The sequence below is a fragment of the Podarcis tiliguerta genome (assembly GCF_965153285.1).
Source record: "Podarcis tiliguerta genome assembly, chromosome: 3".
Taxonomy (NCBI): Eukaryota; Metazoa; Chordata; class Lepidosauria; order Squamata; family Lacertidae; genus Podarcis; species Podarcis tiliguerta.
This window is the reverse complement of record NC_139536.1, coordinates 114,772,237-114,788,255: the sequence shown is the minus strand read 5'-3', so window position 1 is coordinate 114,788,255 and position 16,019 is coordinate 114,772,237. Positions and strand designations below refer to the sequence as shown.

The 16,019-nt window shown below is 45.7% G+C and overlaps 1 protein-coding gene across 1 annotated transcript; it reads left to right on the top strand.

The window, feature by feature from the left end:
- Nucleotides 1-522: 522 nt before the first annotated feature.
- On the top strand, nt 523-15,724 carry EFHC1 (EF-hand domain containing 1). The gene is made up of 11 exons (XM_083435353.1): nt 523-674; nt 2,316-2,537; nt 4,827-5,114; nt 6,013-6,162; nt 6,957-7,149; nt 8,276-8,496; nt 9,753-9,893; nt 11,665-11,878; nt 12,540-12,687; nt 14,058-14,271; nt 15,573-15,724. Exons 1-11 carry the CDS (start codon nt 612-614, stop codon nt 15,642-15,644), a joined length of 1,926 nt encoding a protein of 641 aa, XP_083291479.1. The 5' UTR covers nt 523-611; the 3' UTR covers nt 15,645-15,724.
- The last annotated feature ends 295 nt before the right edge of the window (nt 15,725-16,019 follow it).

Below are 16,019 nucleotides of genomic sequence, written 5' to 3'. Positions count from 1 at the left end.
AGAGAAGTCTCTTAGTGGAACTTACGGGAGAAATTGTTCCACGGGGTGGCTGGTTGGTGGGGAAGCAGCAAAGAAGAACTCTGGCAAAATGGTGAGAATTGTCCTGGAAGCAATTTCACTTTCCATGGAAAGTGTCTTGTCTCTTTTCCTTGCAAATTAGGGAGGGGTGGGGGCGTATCACTAACAATGCCATGCCACTTTCAAAATTCATCTACAAAAAGTTCAGAGTCATTTTGTAAGAAACGCACTCAGTCCCGTTTTGCGCTATCCGGCCCTAAGCATCTTTTTCATATAGAAGCACCTGGCACGATGCTAAAATTACACTGTAAACATTGGTGCCAACTCCTAGGGGTCGAGGTCTCTTCCGTGCCCCCCCCAACATATTGGAGGGGGGCAACTCTACGATTCGAGGAAATGCAAGAAGCAGAGGGGTCCCCCCCCGACTTTTTTGCTGGGAGGGAGCGGGAAGCAGGCGAAGGAGGAGGGGCTGCGCAAAGCGCGCGCAAGGAGGGTGCGCTCCATCTCGGCGCGTCGACGGTCGCCGAGGAAACGCGCGCGTTGCCCGGCTGCGAACGGGGAAGGGAGCCGCCTGGCCGCCCAGGCTCGGCGCCATGAGCTCGCAGCCGGTGCAAGGGCTGCCCCTCCTGCCGGGCTCGTCCTTCCGGGACCCCACGGTGAGCACAGGCGCCCCGCCGGCCCCGGAGCCGCGCTCCTTCCCCGGGACGCGGGGCGCAGAAAGCGCCACTGCCTGCGCCCCGCTCGCCCCGCGGAAGGAGGGTCTTTGCGGGGAGCGGGGGGGGGGGCTGAATGCCTGGCCCCAGGGCCGGATTGAGGTTGGATGGGGTCCTAAGCTACTGGAGGTAATGGGGTTCTTTATATGTCCAGCTGTCCTTTGTCAACAACCAATTGTCGCTGTTTTCTGGGTTGAATACAGTGGTACCTCTGGATACGAACAGGATCCATTCCAGAGCCCCGTTCGCATCCTGAAGTAAATGTACGATGCGACTGTGTGTGCGTGGGTCGCGTTTTGCCGCTTCCGCGCATGTGCGCGATGTCATTTTGAGCGTCTGCACATGCGCGAGCGGCGAAACCAGCAAGTAACACGCGTCATTACTTTTGGGTCGCCGAGGAGCACAACCCGAAAATATTCATCCCGAAGCTACTTCAACCCGAGGTGTGACTGTATATGCTTTATGGTAATTTATGGACCTAAAGGTAAAGGCACCCCTGACCGTTAGGTCCAGTCGTGGCCGACTCTGGGGTTGCGGTGCTCATCTCGCTTTTCTCGTCTCGCTTTAAATAAATTTACATTCTTAGAAGTCATATTCACCCCCAAATATTTCACTTTCTTAACCAGTGTTAGTCCTGTCTCCTTCTGAAACTTATCTCTCTCCATTGCAGTTAGGTTTTTCTCCAGCACCTTTGTTTTCATTTTATTTAACTTAAAGCCTGCTACCTGACCAAAATCTTGAATTAATTTGAATGCTCTTTTAGTACTAGACTCTGGCTCCTGTAAAGTTAGTACCAAGTCATCAGCAAATGCTTTCAATTTGTACTGTTTAGCCCCCACTTGTATCCCTTTAACCAGTTGGTCCCTTCTTATCATATTTAGCAAAACCTCCAGAACCGATATAAAGAGCAGTGGGGAGATTGGGCATCCTTGTCGCGTTCCTTTCTCAATCTTAAATTCTTCCGTCACCACATTATTCACAATTAGTTTGGCCTTCTGTTCTGTATAAATTTGCACCTATACCATTTCCAAAACCTTCACCCACCCCCATCCCCTGTAAATTCTTTTTCATAAAACTCCAAGAAATGTTGTCAAAGGCTTTCTCCGCATCCACAAATATCAGAACTGCTTTAGTATTTATCTTCACCTGTAGTTTTTCAATAATATTAATTATGTTCCTCGTATTGTCCGACAGGTGTCTGCCTGGGAGAAAGCCCGCTTGATCTTTATGAATTACCTTTGCTAATACCTTTTTTAGTCTTTTAGCCAATATATCTGCAAAAATTTTGTAATCCACATTAAGCAATGATATGGGGCGGTAGTTCTTAAGTTGTGTCTTTCCTTTTTGAGGCGCAAAATCCTTCCCCCCTGTCTCCCGGCTGCCTGGCTGCCAACATTTCACAGCTGGGAACTGGGGCACTCATGCAACTCCCACAATTTCATGCCAAGGGCCACGGCGTGTGCTCTGACCCTATCCCACCACGCAGGGGGTTCCTGCCCCCAGCCACTGTACATTACACACCTTTGCTCAGCAATGACAGTGATCTGCCCCGCATCCGACTCTTGGTTTTATTTCTTCCCATAGAAAACTGCCTTTCATCGCTCTCAGACCTTGGGTTACAAGAATGGCTTTGCGTTTAAGCGGCTTCCAACCACAGGGATCGGTGGCCAACGGCTGCATGTCAACCAGTTGTCCCCAGCTGAACTGGATGAACTGGCCAACAAGAGACCAACTTTGACCTATGGCCAAGCCAAGCAAGCCCCACCTTCAGACTTCATCCCGGCCCATGTGGCTTTTGACAAAAAGGTACTGTTCAAAAACATCTCATTTCAGAAATGCCCAGTCCTGGAAAAGTGTCTATTGGGAAGCTCAGGGAATGATTGATTTTAGAAAACATTATTTTCAAATATGTCTTTGGCAAAAGACAACCAAAGCCGGGCTAGAGAAAGAAATTATTTGCTTAGAAACCATGCTGTTTCAGTGTCCTAAGAGTTCTCCTAGAAGCTAGAAGGCTGCCAGTCCAAATAGTTGGAAGAGATTAATGATGGCAAGAGAACTGATGAGCATATTCATGTTTCTGTTTTCAGAACTGTTCTGTGTGGACTAATCTAGGTGTGCAGGTGTCAGAGTTTTGTGTCAGAACTGAGTCACAGCTGAATCCCAGTCCAGCGGAGGAGGACAATTTAAAGTTTACTAAGGGCAAGTCCTCATGCCCATGTTTCCTTCCCCAAATCACCTCTTCCCAGCTGTTTTCTCTCTCTCAAGAGGACTCCATGCATTTAAAGCATGTGATGCCCCCCAAAAGTATCCCAGAAATTGTATTTTTTTATGGGTGCTGGGAATTTCAGCTCTGCGAGGGGTACACCGCATTTCCCAAGCTTATGTGGAGAAACCAAGTGCTTTAAATCTATGGTGTGTAATTAGCTTAAGTCTGGAATTAACCTCCACAGAGCAAAAAAACAGCTGGGGAGAAAATGTGGTTTTCTTCACACCATGCAGATGATAAAATTATATGCTTTTATGAGAAAATCAGTACCTGTTTTCTGAGGTACTAATTTTTGAACCATATCCAGGTAGAATGCAAATTGGGATAGTCCATAGTATTAGGTGTTGTCTGAACAAACCACTTTAATAATATGAAAGTACAGGCATGCCTTTTCAGCAACAATTAAAGTCTGATTAGATGTTTATTGTTGGTATCTAGCAGTTAATTTATTAAAACATTTCTACACTTATAGACAGCCTTTCTCTTTAAACTTTAAGGCAGCTCATATCAATATAAACAATATAATTAATTCAGTACACCCTATAATTGCACCCCGAACAAGCTCATTCTCCATGATCACCTGTGCTGAGGAAAGAAAGTTCTTGTTTTATTTTCTCCAAATTCCTCTTGGTCGAAAGACATTTAACCTCAGGGTCACATCTTAGGCCCACCTGACCTGTTTTCATAGGACTAAAGGGAATGGAGACCATTGGGCAGCTAGTTGCTGCCATTGGTCTCATGTTGGCTGGAGCTTTCCTCCTGTTTCCAGAGACACCAAATCCTTTTATACCTCCTGCGTTTAGCATGTCCCCATGTGCTCCTGCTCTCACAAGATCCGCTCCCTACAAGAGAAGGGCGTGCTGAATTTTTCAGCTTTCAAATTCCAAAAAACCAGGGTTGCTAAAATAGTTGCACCATGACTTGGGAATCCAAAAGATATTTTGGTTACATTAATATGTTTTGTAAAATAATTTAGTTTAAGTAAAATCTGTTGAAAACTGCATAGAAATAAGTGTCAAATACTTGCAGTTATATCATTTATAAGAGCTTGGATGTTCCGCCTCCTTTTGTGTGAGACAAGGGTTAATATCCACCTCTGATAGAGAGTTTTGCATTCCCCCTTTTCCTTTTCTTTTTTGATTGTTTTCTTTTTATCTAGATTAGTTTGTTTTTTATTGTATTGTCTGTTGAAAAGTTTCAATATTATTTTTCTTTAAAAAAATTGCCAAGTATTTGCAGTTATATTACCGTATTTTTCACTCTATAAGACGCACCAGACCATAAGATGCACCTAGTTTTTGGAGGAGGAAAACAAGAAAAAAAATATTCTGAATCCCAGAAGCCAGAACTGCAGCGAAAGCAGCGATCCCTCTTGCTGTTCTGGCTTCTGGGATAGCTGTGCAGCCTGCATTCGCTCCATAAGACGCACATACATTTCCCCTTACTTTTTAGGAGGGAAAAAGTGAGTCTTATAGAGCAAAAAATATGGTATATATTATTATTATTATTATTATTATTAATAATAATAATAATAATAATAATTTATTTAGTATTACCTGATATTCTGAGAAGGTAAAATTTAAATTCTTTGGTTTTCCCAAAGCAGTTTATGTGCTTCTCCATCAAACGTAGACTTGCCAAGCTAAATGTTGTCCAAGCACAAAAATAATAACAGACTCAAAAACATACTTTTAAGAACCTTCACTAAAGAAATTTGCAAAAATTAAGTTTCACCTCCTAAAACGACACATTCTTCTGCAAGGGTGTCTCCTGCGATTTTACCATGAAAGAAATGCCTTGTGTCTCACGGGGCTCTTTCCCCCCCACAGGTGCTGAAGTTTGACGGTTACTTTCAGGAAGATGTCCCCATATCTACAGAAGAGCACTTCCGCATCCGCCAAGTGGGCATCTATTATTACCTGGAAGACGATAGCATGTCTGTCATGGAGCCCATTGTGGAAAACTCTGGGATTCCCCAGGGCAAGTTCATCAAACGCCAATGTCTGCCCAAGAACGATCGTGGGGACCACTATCATTGGAAAGACCTGAACAGAGGAATCAACATCACTATCTATGGCAAGACCTTCCGGATCGTTGATTGCGATGCCTTCACCCAGGTACTGGCACCTGGGCCGCTCATTTCCAGAACTGACTGGGGGGAAAGTAGGAAACGAGTCAATTGCAGTATTGCAGTAGACGTGTTACAAAACAGATAGACAGGGAAACGTACATCTTTTGTCTCCCTTTTCAATTCATAGATTCTTTTTCACAGTTCATTTACATTTAGGGAGACACTTTTGTCATAGACATCTTGCGGTTGGGGGGAAATTGGGGGGGGGAGAGAGAGGTGGGAGGTTGTATTGTTCTTTTGTTCTGTTGCCTAGTGTCAGTGATAGGGCAGGCATGGCCAAACTTGGCCCTCCAGCTGTTTTGGGACTACAATTCCCATCATCCCTGACCACTGGTCCTGTGAGCTAGGGATGATGGGAGTTGTAGTCCCAAAACAGCTGGAGGGCCGAGTTTGGCCATGCCTGTGGTAGGGGGTTGGGTCAGCATCCTGTGGGTAGGTCCTTGTTTATATATTTTTTATCAATATTCTGATAGATTGGGGTTCCTGAGCTTGGTAGGTTGTGTTCTGTTGATTTCAATGTGGTTTGTTTGTATGTGTTTGGGGAGACAGGTTGTTGGGTCAGTTAAGCCACATTGATTTGAATGCTGTTGTGCTGTGTGATGAACAGGAACCACACCTTTGTTTGTCCCTGTGCTAGTTTAAGTTTGTTGGTCAACTTTCCCATACATTTTGATACCAGTGGTCTGTCTGTGTTCACTCCTGGTAGGTCCTTCCAGTGTCTAGTCATGATGTTTCTGGCTGATGATATTAAGTGACCCATGAGTTCCTTGTCTTGGATTAAACTGCCCCTTGGATGGAGATTTTCTAAATCGAAGCCCCTTTGCTGTTCTGCAGTTCCTTGCTGTCTTTAGCCCAATATTAATGACATGACTGTCTTTTCCTAGACTTTTCTGGAGAGCCAGGGAATAGAACTGAACCCTCCGGAGAGAATGATTTTTGACCCTTACACAGAGCTGCGTAAGATGCCTCTGCGCACATATGTCACACCCTCAGATTTCGACCAACTCAAGCAGTTTTTGGCCTTTGACAAGAAGGTGAGTCTCTGGTTTGTTCTGTTTCAGATTCTTTCTAACACACTTTTCTATAGAATGATGATGATGATTAATACTACTACTACCAGTAGTAGTAGTAGTAGTAGTAGTAATAATAATAATAATACATCGTAAATTCAAAGCAGGAAACTAGCCCCCTATGATAAAATCAAGAAAATAGCAATCAATAAAACATGTAAGTAAACAAAACCATTAAAACAGGAGAAGATTAAGCACTAAAAAGGCAGTCTGAATAATAATAATAATAATAATAATAATAATAATAATAATGTGCCTGTATGAAACAGAGACTCTGCTCCTTCCTTCCTTCCTTCCTTCCTTCCTTCCTTCCTTCCTTCCTTCCTTCCTCCTTTCCTTCCTCTCTCCCTTCCTTTATTTAGAACTTGGGCTTATGACTGGCATTCTCATATGATTTACACAGCTGCCTTGTACTAAGTCAGACCATCTAAATCCAATTCAGCATGTTTTAAACAGATTCTTATATGCATGTAGTTTTAATTCTATTAATGTTTAATTGTGTTTTAATTGTTGTTTTCCCTGTGCTTTTAGCAATACTTGGTTTTTATCTGTAAGCTGCCTTTGAGCCCCCTCAGGGGGGAAAGGTGGGGTACAAATAAATTCTTCTTCATCATCATCTTCATCATCATCATCTAAGACTGCCTCCTCTGACTGCATCTTTTTCTTAGGGCCTTTTTCAGTGGAGGCTGAGATTCTGTGGGGCTGGGCAAAGTCTGTTCTTCCTCACCCTGAGTTCTGGCCCCTCCTGCGCCTTACAGGTCCTTCGCTTCTATGCCATGTGGGATGATACCGAGAGCATGTTTGGTGAGAACCGGCGTTTCATCATCCACTACTACTTGGCAGACGACACCGTGGAGGTCCGGGAGGTGCATGAGCGGAATGACGGCAGAGACCCTTTCCCAGTGCTGATAAGGCGCCAGCACCTGCCCAAAAAGCTTGCAGAGAAGAAAGGTAAAGGGCACCTGTGCTTTACCTTTTAGGGTTGATGTGTAAAAGGAATACCTAACTGGGAAAATTGGCGCGCAGAAGGTATGTGTGCAAGCAAGAGTATTTGGGTGCAGTGTGAATCCCGTTAACATTTTGCATACCAGGAACGCATTCAGTGCTATTTTTCCAGAAAAGAAGGTGACAGAACTCGCCGTGAACTTCTCCTTTGTTCTCTTACAATGGCAATGGCGCCCACCTGAGAGGTGCCAAAACTGAGCTCTGGTTAGCTCTGGCTGGAAAACAGCCCTGAAGGCATTAATATGGGAAAGTGGGAGCTTGATCTATGGCAGGCAGTAGCCAGGATGAGGAGTATGTGTGAGGCTGGGAGAGGGCCCTTTTTCAGACAGATGTGGTAGAATTAGACAGGTCTTCTAGCATGTGATGGGCAAAGTTATCCACCATACCAGGTAAATGCCCTGTTCTGATCACGCTGCTGTCTAAAGTCCTAAATGTACTCTTGTCTTTCCGAAGGATGCTGTATTTTCTTTAGTTTGCGAAATATTGCCTGATGATACATTCTGAGATCCTTTGGAAATTACTTCCAGAGTCTAAGCATGGTCGGTTCTGATCAATTTAAAATTGCTTGTCCCATTTAAATTGCTGAGTACAGGCTTCAGTGTTATCGTCATTGCGACTGTTTGTCCCTGGAGATAGTTTGTACAGTGGTGCCTCGCAAGACGAAATTAATTCGTTCCGCGAGTCTCTTTGTCTAGCGGTTTTTTTGTCTTGCGAAGCAACCCTATTAGCGGCTTAGCGCTATTAGCGGTTTAGCGGCTATTAGTGGCTATTAAAGGCTTAAGGGATTAGCGGATTAGCTGCTAAAAGGCTATTAGCAGCTTAGTGCTTTAGAAAAAGGGGGTGGGAAGCGGAAAAAAATCGCAAGACATTTTTGTCTTGCAAAGCAAGCCCATAGAGAAATTCGTCCTGCGAAGCGCATTGAAAAACGGAAAACCCTTTCGTCTAGCGGGTTTTCTCTCTTGCGAGGCATTCGTCTTGCGGGGCACCACTGTACTTCTTTTGACAGCCGAATACTCTCCTTCCTTAGGAGTAATCGGAGACAGGACACATCTAACCCTCTTTCTTCCGCTAGGACCCTTCCCAACTTGTGTGCTGGAGATCTCTGATCAGGAGGTCCTGGAGTGGTTCACGGCTAAAGATTTTGCCGTAGGCAAATCCACTACCCTCCTTGGGCGCTCTTTCTTCATCTATGATTGTGATGAGTTCACGCGGCAGTTTTATCAGGATAAGTTTGGCATCACTGACTTCCATCCAGTCGATGTAAGGAAGCCGCCGCCGGAGGAAATCAAGCAGGTAATGGCGGGGAGCAGGAAGGGGGAAGATGGAAGAGCGATCGGTGTTCCACTCAAGGCTAAGGCTCCAGTCCCTACCCTGCTTGCTTGCAAGGAAACTCAACTGAGTAAGGGGCCACCTTTGAAGGTGACCCGGAAACTGCAATTAATCCAGAATGCGGCAGCTAGACTGGGGACTGGGAGCGGCCGCCTGGACCACCTAACACCAGTCCAGAGAGATCTGCATTGGCTCCTAGTACGTTTCCGAGCACAATTCAAAGTGTTGGTGCTGACCTTCAAAGCCCTAAACGGCCTTGGTCCTGTATACTTGAAGGAGCGTCTCCACCCCCATCGTTCAGCCCAGACACTGAGGTCCAGCGCCAAGGGCCTTCTGGTGGTTCCCTCATTGCAAGAAGTGAGGCTACAGGGAACCAGACAGGGGGCCTTCTCGGTAGTGGCACCCACCCTGTGGAACACCCTCCCTTCAGATGTCAAGGAAATAAGCAGTTATCCTATTTTTAAAAGACACCTGAAGGCAGCCCTGTTTAGAGAAGTTTTTTAATATTTAGTGCTGTATTGTTTTTAACATGTGATTGGGAGCCGCCCAGAGTGGCTGGGGAAACTCAGCCAGATGGGCGGGTTATAAATAATAAATTATTATTATTATTATTATTATTATTATTATTATTATTATTATTATTTGCAAACACCTCTCTGCTTATGGAGTCTTGGCAAGCCACAGCAAGCATTCCTAGAGCATTCTGGTCCTTTTTTTAGTGGTTAGCTTAGCACTAGCTCTGCAGCCAAATGATTATGCATATTTCCCCCATCAATGTTGAACCATATGTAGGTTCAAGATGGAGCCTCACAGGGGCTCTGCTAAGGCTGCACGCCAGAGAGACATCCTCACTCCCCCCCTCCCCAATTCAATTGGACAAACTGCATTTTCATGTTAAGTTGGAGGGCAGCCACCTCTAATAAGTATCTCATTCCAAAAATGGGATACTGACTGACAGCGATCAGTTCTACAAAGGATGGTCTGCCAACTGACATAACACCAGAGATCTGACATCAGCAGAAACTTGGGGATGAAGTTAGCTGGGACGCCTCAGAAGGTATTGACAGAGGACTGCCCCCCCCCTTCATCTCTGCTGTAATGGAAGATAATGGTGATACAACGGAAGGTGCAAAGTGAATGAAGTCCACTCTATGATCTTGTGAACAAAGCTGCATAGCGTTGCATTATAATTCTTTATTTGTGGCTTCTTTGCTCTGCAGGAAATCCCTCCATACAACGGTTTTGGTTTCCTTGAAGACTCTCTCCAGAACTGCTTCAGTCTGATTCCTCAAGCACCCAAGAAAAACGTCCTCAAGATGCTAGAGAACGACCGCAAAGTGTTGCGCTATGCAGTTAGGATGGTGAGATGTCCTGACGTGCTTTCTGGAGGGAAGGATGGATTTTGGAGATTAGGTGTTCTCATCTCTAAGGGCAATCTTTCAAACCCCCAAATGGTTGGATTTTTGTGTAGCATGGAAGATTACTCCCAAAGTAGGAGTATCTAGGCAGGGGCGAAGCCTAAATGAAGCATCGAGGACTCTGCTTCACCTGGCCTGCTGCTGCTCGCTCGCTGGCTGGCTGGGGCAGAAGGGAACAGGCAGGTCATTTTGCCAGCCTGGAGCTGGCGCTCTGATCCGTCCCAGATTGGGCCTGATGCCAACAAGTGAGGGCAGTGCCCTGGGCTCAGGACCCAGTAGATCAGAAGCCAGCTCAACCTCTTCCCAGCCTGGAATGCTCTGCCACACACAGGAATCCCTTCAGCAGGTGGAACAGGGAGGTCCGTGCCAGCAGAGCAATGTTGGCATTTCTCTGCAAGCAGAGGCTGTCAGGGCTGCATGGAGGGACATGCACCCTGCTGCCCAGTCTTGATGCAGATGGCATTTGGATTGCAGCATCCATTGATCAATCTACTCATTAAGGCTTGCAGTCCTAATATTAACCCTTTTCATGATGCTTTCAGCATCTCAGGGTATCGGTTTAGTGATGTTATTTCTTCATCAATGTACGTGGCATTTAAAGCCAAGCAAAATTCCCTGTGCTGAGGAGTTTTAATCTGCAGCATAACAGCAAAGAGGCACTGAAGGAAGGAAAAGAGCAGGAGAGGCTGTGATAAAAGGTAGCACACATTCCTGCTGTATTGCCTTAGTAATTTCCTTATTGCAACCTTCTCAGCAAAGTCCAGCATCAGAACTACAGACCATTAACAAACAACAGAGTTGACAGCGGTTGAATTTACAAATGGTGACCCTGTTTTCTACAGGAACAGGCTGTGAGAAATGTGCACTGTCACGTCCTTTAGAGCCGTGGTTCCCGGGGGGGGGGGGGGGCAATTTGATTTTTAAGGGGGGCAATTCAAGAATGAGTTATTAACAGTGAATGGCCTTTTAGGCTTCCTGCACGTGACCAGGAGTTCACTTTTTGAATAATAAGAATTATATGTCATGGGGAGGGGGGCATCAGGATTTTAGAGGTGCTTAGGTGGGGCATGACACGGGTGGCACTGTGGGTTAAACCACAGAGCCTAGGACTTGCCGATCAGAAGGTCAGCGGTTCGAATCCCCGCGACGGGGTGAGCTCCCGTTGCTCGGTCCCTGCTCCTGCCAACCAAGCAGTTCAAAAGCATGCCAAAAAGTGCAAGTAGATAAATAGGTACCACTCCGGCGGGAAGGTAAATGGCGTTTTCGTGCGCTGCTCCGGTTCGCCAGAAGTGGCTTTGTCATGCTGGCCACATGACCTGGAAGCTGTACGCCGGCTCCCTCGGCCAATAAAGCAAGATGAGCTCCGCAACCCCAGAGTCGGTCACGACTGGACCTAATGGTCAGGGGTCCCTTTACCTTTACCTAGGTGGAGCATGGCCAAAAAAAGGTTGGGGACCAGTGCTTCAGAGCCTTCTTAAGAGCCTTTCTGAGTTCTTAGCTTATTGGAAGCAGATTTCTAGCCAGTTCAATTGTTTCCTGTCTGACAGAAGCGAACAGGGGGGTGCTGCTGTGCTATATACCAGGATGGAGAGACAGTCGGGATGGGATGGGGGTGGCAGCACAGTTGGGGGGGCGGTCAGGTGCGAGGTGCCATCCCAACCACACTGCCTGTTGCTGCTCCCTGTGCAGTGATCTCTGTATGTAATCTCTGCAGGAATCGCCCAATCCTGAAGACAGTAAGCGTCATTTTGTGCTCTCCTATTGCCTCGCCACCGACATGATGAGCATCTATGAACGACCTATGCGCAATTCAGGAAGAATTGGAGGCAAATTCCTAGCCAAGACCAGGGTGTGCAAGCCAGGCTCCACTACAGACATTCCTGTTTACTATGAGCCAGCTGACTTCACCATTGGAGCCATGGTGGAAGGTGAGTAGAAGACAGCAGGTAAGTAAATTGGATGCTCTTATGTAGAAAACAGCAATGTTGCTGGTTTTTTCTCTGTTAGCTATCCAGAATGTAGTCTGCCTTTGCTATTGTGCTGGCCAATATCTTGGCATGCAGTTGAATAATAAATCTTGAAGTCAGAATAGACCGTTTAAAAGCGTTTTGTCCAATTTCCCTTGCATTCGTGAGGCACAGTGCTTAAACCCAACTAGCTCAGAACTAGCTCAGATCTGGCTAAAGCACTGCTGAATCCTTTGCTGAGGAATGAGAGTTCTTTAAGGTCTCTGGCCTCCAGATCCCTTTTGCTTTACTCTCTACATTGTAGGGAGAACAAAGCAATATGGAATCGAGACGGAAGCAAAAAATGCTGCCAGTCCATCCTTTGTTTTAACTCAGCAGAGGACTCGCCAGAGAGCTGTAGAACCGGGCACCATTCTCTGCTCTCTGGTGATTGTAGGCATGGAAGGTTCTGTTCTGAGTTTTGCTCTGGCCGCTTTGCAGAGCGAAGGAGACTGCCAAGCTGCAGGATCAGATGAAAACTTTGGCACCTTGGACTGGACACTTATTCTTCAAAGAAAGTGCTCGATCATCTGTGCAGCTAGTTCTTAATGGTGAACACTGGTTTACTTCTCTTTCATTCCAGTATTCAGCCACAGGTTCATCATCGTAGATGCTGATTCATTTGTCCTGAAGTATATGGAAGGCAATTTGGAGAGTTTCCCACCAGCAGTTGTTCAGTCCATGAGGGATCACTTCGCACCTCGCCAGGCAGCAGCTGAGGCAGTAAAGAGGTGGGCTTGTAAAGAAAACCCATGCAAACGTTTCTCCAGGCATCATTAGACTCTTCTTGGGAAGCTTCATTCCATGTTTCTTAGCGTCACGCTATCCATGCCCATCCGAGGGCCATTATATGCATTGTGCAGAATAAGGTCCCCGTCTTACGTTATCACCACGGGGAGGGAATCATTGTAGCGCAGTCCCTCGGACACTATGGAAGTACCATGAAAATCCTCAGGGAGCCTATTCTACTCTTCCTTTACTAGCTGTTGGGGAGTAAGAGTGGGAGAGAGCTTTTTCATTCATGGTCCGTCTTGTAGGCATCCAACTGGCTGCTGTGGGAAATGGGGTGCTAGTCCAGGTGGGCATTTTGCCTGATTCACTAGGGCATTTAAAATGAATCATAGAACAGTCCAACCCCTGAGGGAATCCGTTCCACTTCATACGCTTATGTTAGTTTTCCATCAATTCTAATCATGTCCATTCAGACATTTCAAGGGTTTTCCTGTCTTATTTTGAAGACTCTTAAAGGGTGCATGCTAAACCTTTCTACCCTAATGGTGAGGCGTTTGCCTTTTTTACATGCAGGGTGCTATTTGCATAGCTGTCAACTTTTCCCTTTTCTTGCGAGGAATCCTATTCGGAATAAGGGAATTTCCCTTAAAAAAAGGGAAACATTGACAGCTATGTGCTGTTTGTTGCTGGGGAGCAATTCTCCACCTACTGTGACACCTATTGGAAGTTGTAGAGGAAAGAAACAATATCTAGGAGGAAAATGAGAATATTTGGTCCTAGTTGTTTCAATGAACCAATATAGGAAACGGTTGGCTACTCTTGGTGTACCTTTGTTAGTCAAATGTGCCACTTCCCACTTTAGGAATTGTGCAGTTTAACCAGAAAAGACCCTGGAAAAACAAAAAGCTTTGTCTAGCTGCAAAATAGAACCTGAAATTCCTACCTTACTCGGAATTCTGATAAATTTTGCCACAGCAGTGTTTACGATTCACAAGTCTTAATCATTTTCTCTTGTAGGTGGATTCACTAAAAATTCAGTAGATTAATCAGCGGGGCTGTGAGTTAGGAGCAAGCAACAACAAACCCTTTAAGATGGGACTTTCTGGCAGATTTCCTTTATTAAATAGTAATTTGAATGTCTTTGTTGAGGTTTCGCCAGTATGCAAATTCATCTAATTTTAAATCAGTTTCGCTAACAGGCTGGTGAATAAGGAACAACCAGTCTGTTCATCTTTAAGGTGACGGCCCTAATGTTCTGTACATAAGCCTTTCGAGATCATGGTAGCCAAGCCAGACGGGCTTGTGCACAACGGAGGAGGCGTACTTGCCGACTCGTGAAAGACGTTCCTCCCCCCCCCCCCCCTTGTAGGTTAGCTTCAGATGAGCCTGACAAGCAGGAGCTGGATGCCCTGACTGAGCAGATACAGGAGCACATGAGGAGACATAACTACTTGCCAGACAGCAGCATGCAGGCAGCCTTCCTCCAGCAAGACAAAGATGGCTCAGGGCTCCTCAGCAGAGAAGAGTTCTGTGCCCTCTGTGACCAATTCAAAGTGCCTGTTGATGACCCCCTTTTCCAGAAGGTGAGGAGTAGGAATAGTCACCGTATCTGAATTTTGCCAGTAAAACCACGGCAGCGATTTGCACTAACCTGACCGCTTGTCTGGTGCACATGTATTCTCATGAATTCAGTGGCACTCACATCCGAGTCTGTTTTCATCATATTGTATACCAACATTAGGACAAGGGCAGGCAACGTGGTCAGCAGCAGGGGCCGCGATGGAATCATAAAACAAGAGCAAATAGCGGCACTGCTTTCTTGAAAAGAATTTGTAATGTACTTCTGGTACAGTGCGAGTTTCCTCTTCACTGTTGGTGAACAGTGAAGAGTCTGGGAACAAGTCAAAATCAACCATGACATAGAAATAGTACCTTGGGTTAAGAACTTCGCTTCAGGATGAGAACAGAATTCGCACGGCAGCAATGGAAGGCCCCATTAGCTAAAGTGGCACCTCAGGTTAAGAACAGTTTCAGGTTAAGAACGGACTTCCAGAACAAATTAAGAGAGCCAGTGTGGTGTAGTGGTTAAGAGCGATAGACTCGTAATCTGGGGAACCGGGTTCGCGTCTCCGCTCCTCCACATGCAGCTGCTGGGTAACCTTGGGCCAGTCACACTTCTCTGAAGTCTCTCAGCCCCACTCACCTCACAGAGTGTTTGTTGTGGGGGAGGAAGGGAAAGGAGAATGTTAGCCGCTTTGAGACTCCTTAAAGGGAGTGAAAGGCGGAATATCAAATCCAAACTCTTCTTCTTCTTCTTAACCCAGGGTACCACTGTACTTTTATTTTTAAAATAAATAAATAGTAGATAATGAGTGAACAAAGCTTCCTCTTTGCTGCCATGTTGGAAGTGTCCTTAGCCTTAGATCTGTTGACAATTCAAGCTGCAGTAATTAGAATTGGCATAAATTTAGGAGAGGGCCATTTGCCTAATTTCTCCTAGAAAATTTGAAGTAGCGACCCTTGGTTTTTTTTGAATATGGGTTCCTTCCACACCAGCCCTTTTCTCTTGAATTGCCCTCTGTGGCTCATTCACTTTTTTTACAGTATCCACATTGTTGTGAGCTCTTTGGATTTCAGTGGTTTTTGGGGGTGCTGTTTTTTCAGCCCTCATTTGTGGTAATTGTGTGTGTGTGGGGGGGGGGGCGGAATACAAAGCAATTGAACTACTAGCCTGACCCACTCTTTTCAGGGTTCCTGTTGGCGACAAACTATTTCTCGCATTTGTTCTTGAATTTCAGATACATTACAAACTGCCCCCTGCTAGTGAAATGGTATTATTACCAGATTTTTCAGCTACTTGACTTTCCTTCTTTCTCTCTTCCAGCTGATCGCCCTTTGTTCCCATGGTGAAAACCAGATCAGATACCCCAACTTTCTCAGAGTTTTCGAGGGGTGAACACCAAAAGGTATAAGCAGCAGCAAGAGGGACTTTTGCATATAGATCAACATGGATTAAACTGAGCTAATTCTTGTGCACTTGTTCTGGTCTCTTTTCCCTTCCGTCCTGCAAACCTGGCAGAAACGGACATCACTGCATGCTCATTCTGAGAAAGAGCTCCCAAAATTATAATCACACTAGATGATAGATAGATAGATAGATAGATAGATAGATAGATAGATAGATATTGGGGGGGGGGGTAGGGAGAGGCCTTTGGACCTAGATGCAGAGTCATAAAGCCTTTTACTTTAAAAGGTATAGGGACCCCTGACCATTAGGTCCAGTCGTGGCCGACTGGGGTCGCGGCGCTCATCTCGCTTTACTGGCCGAGGG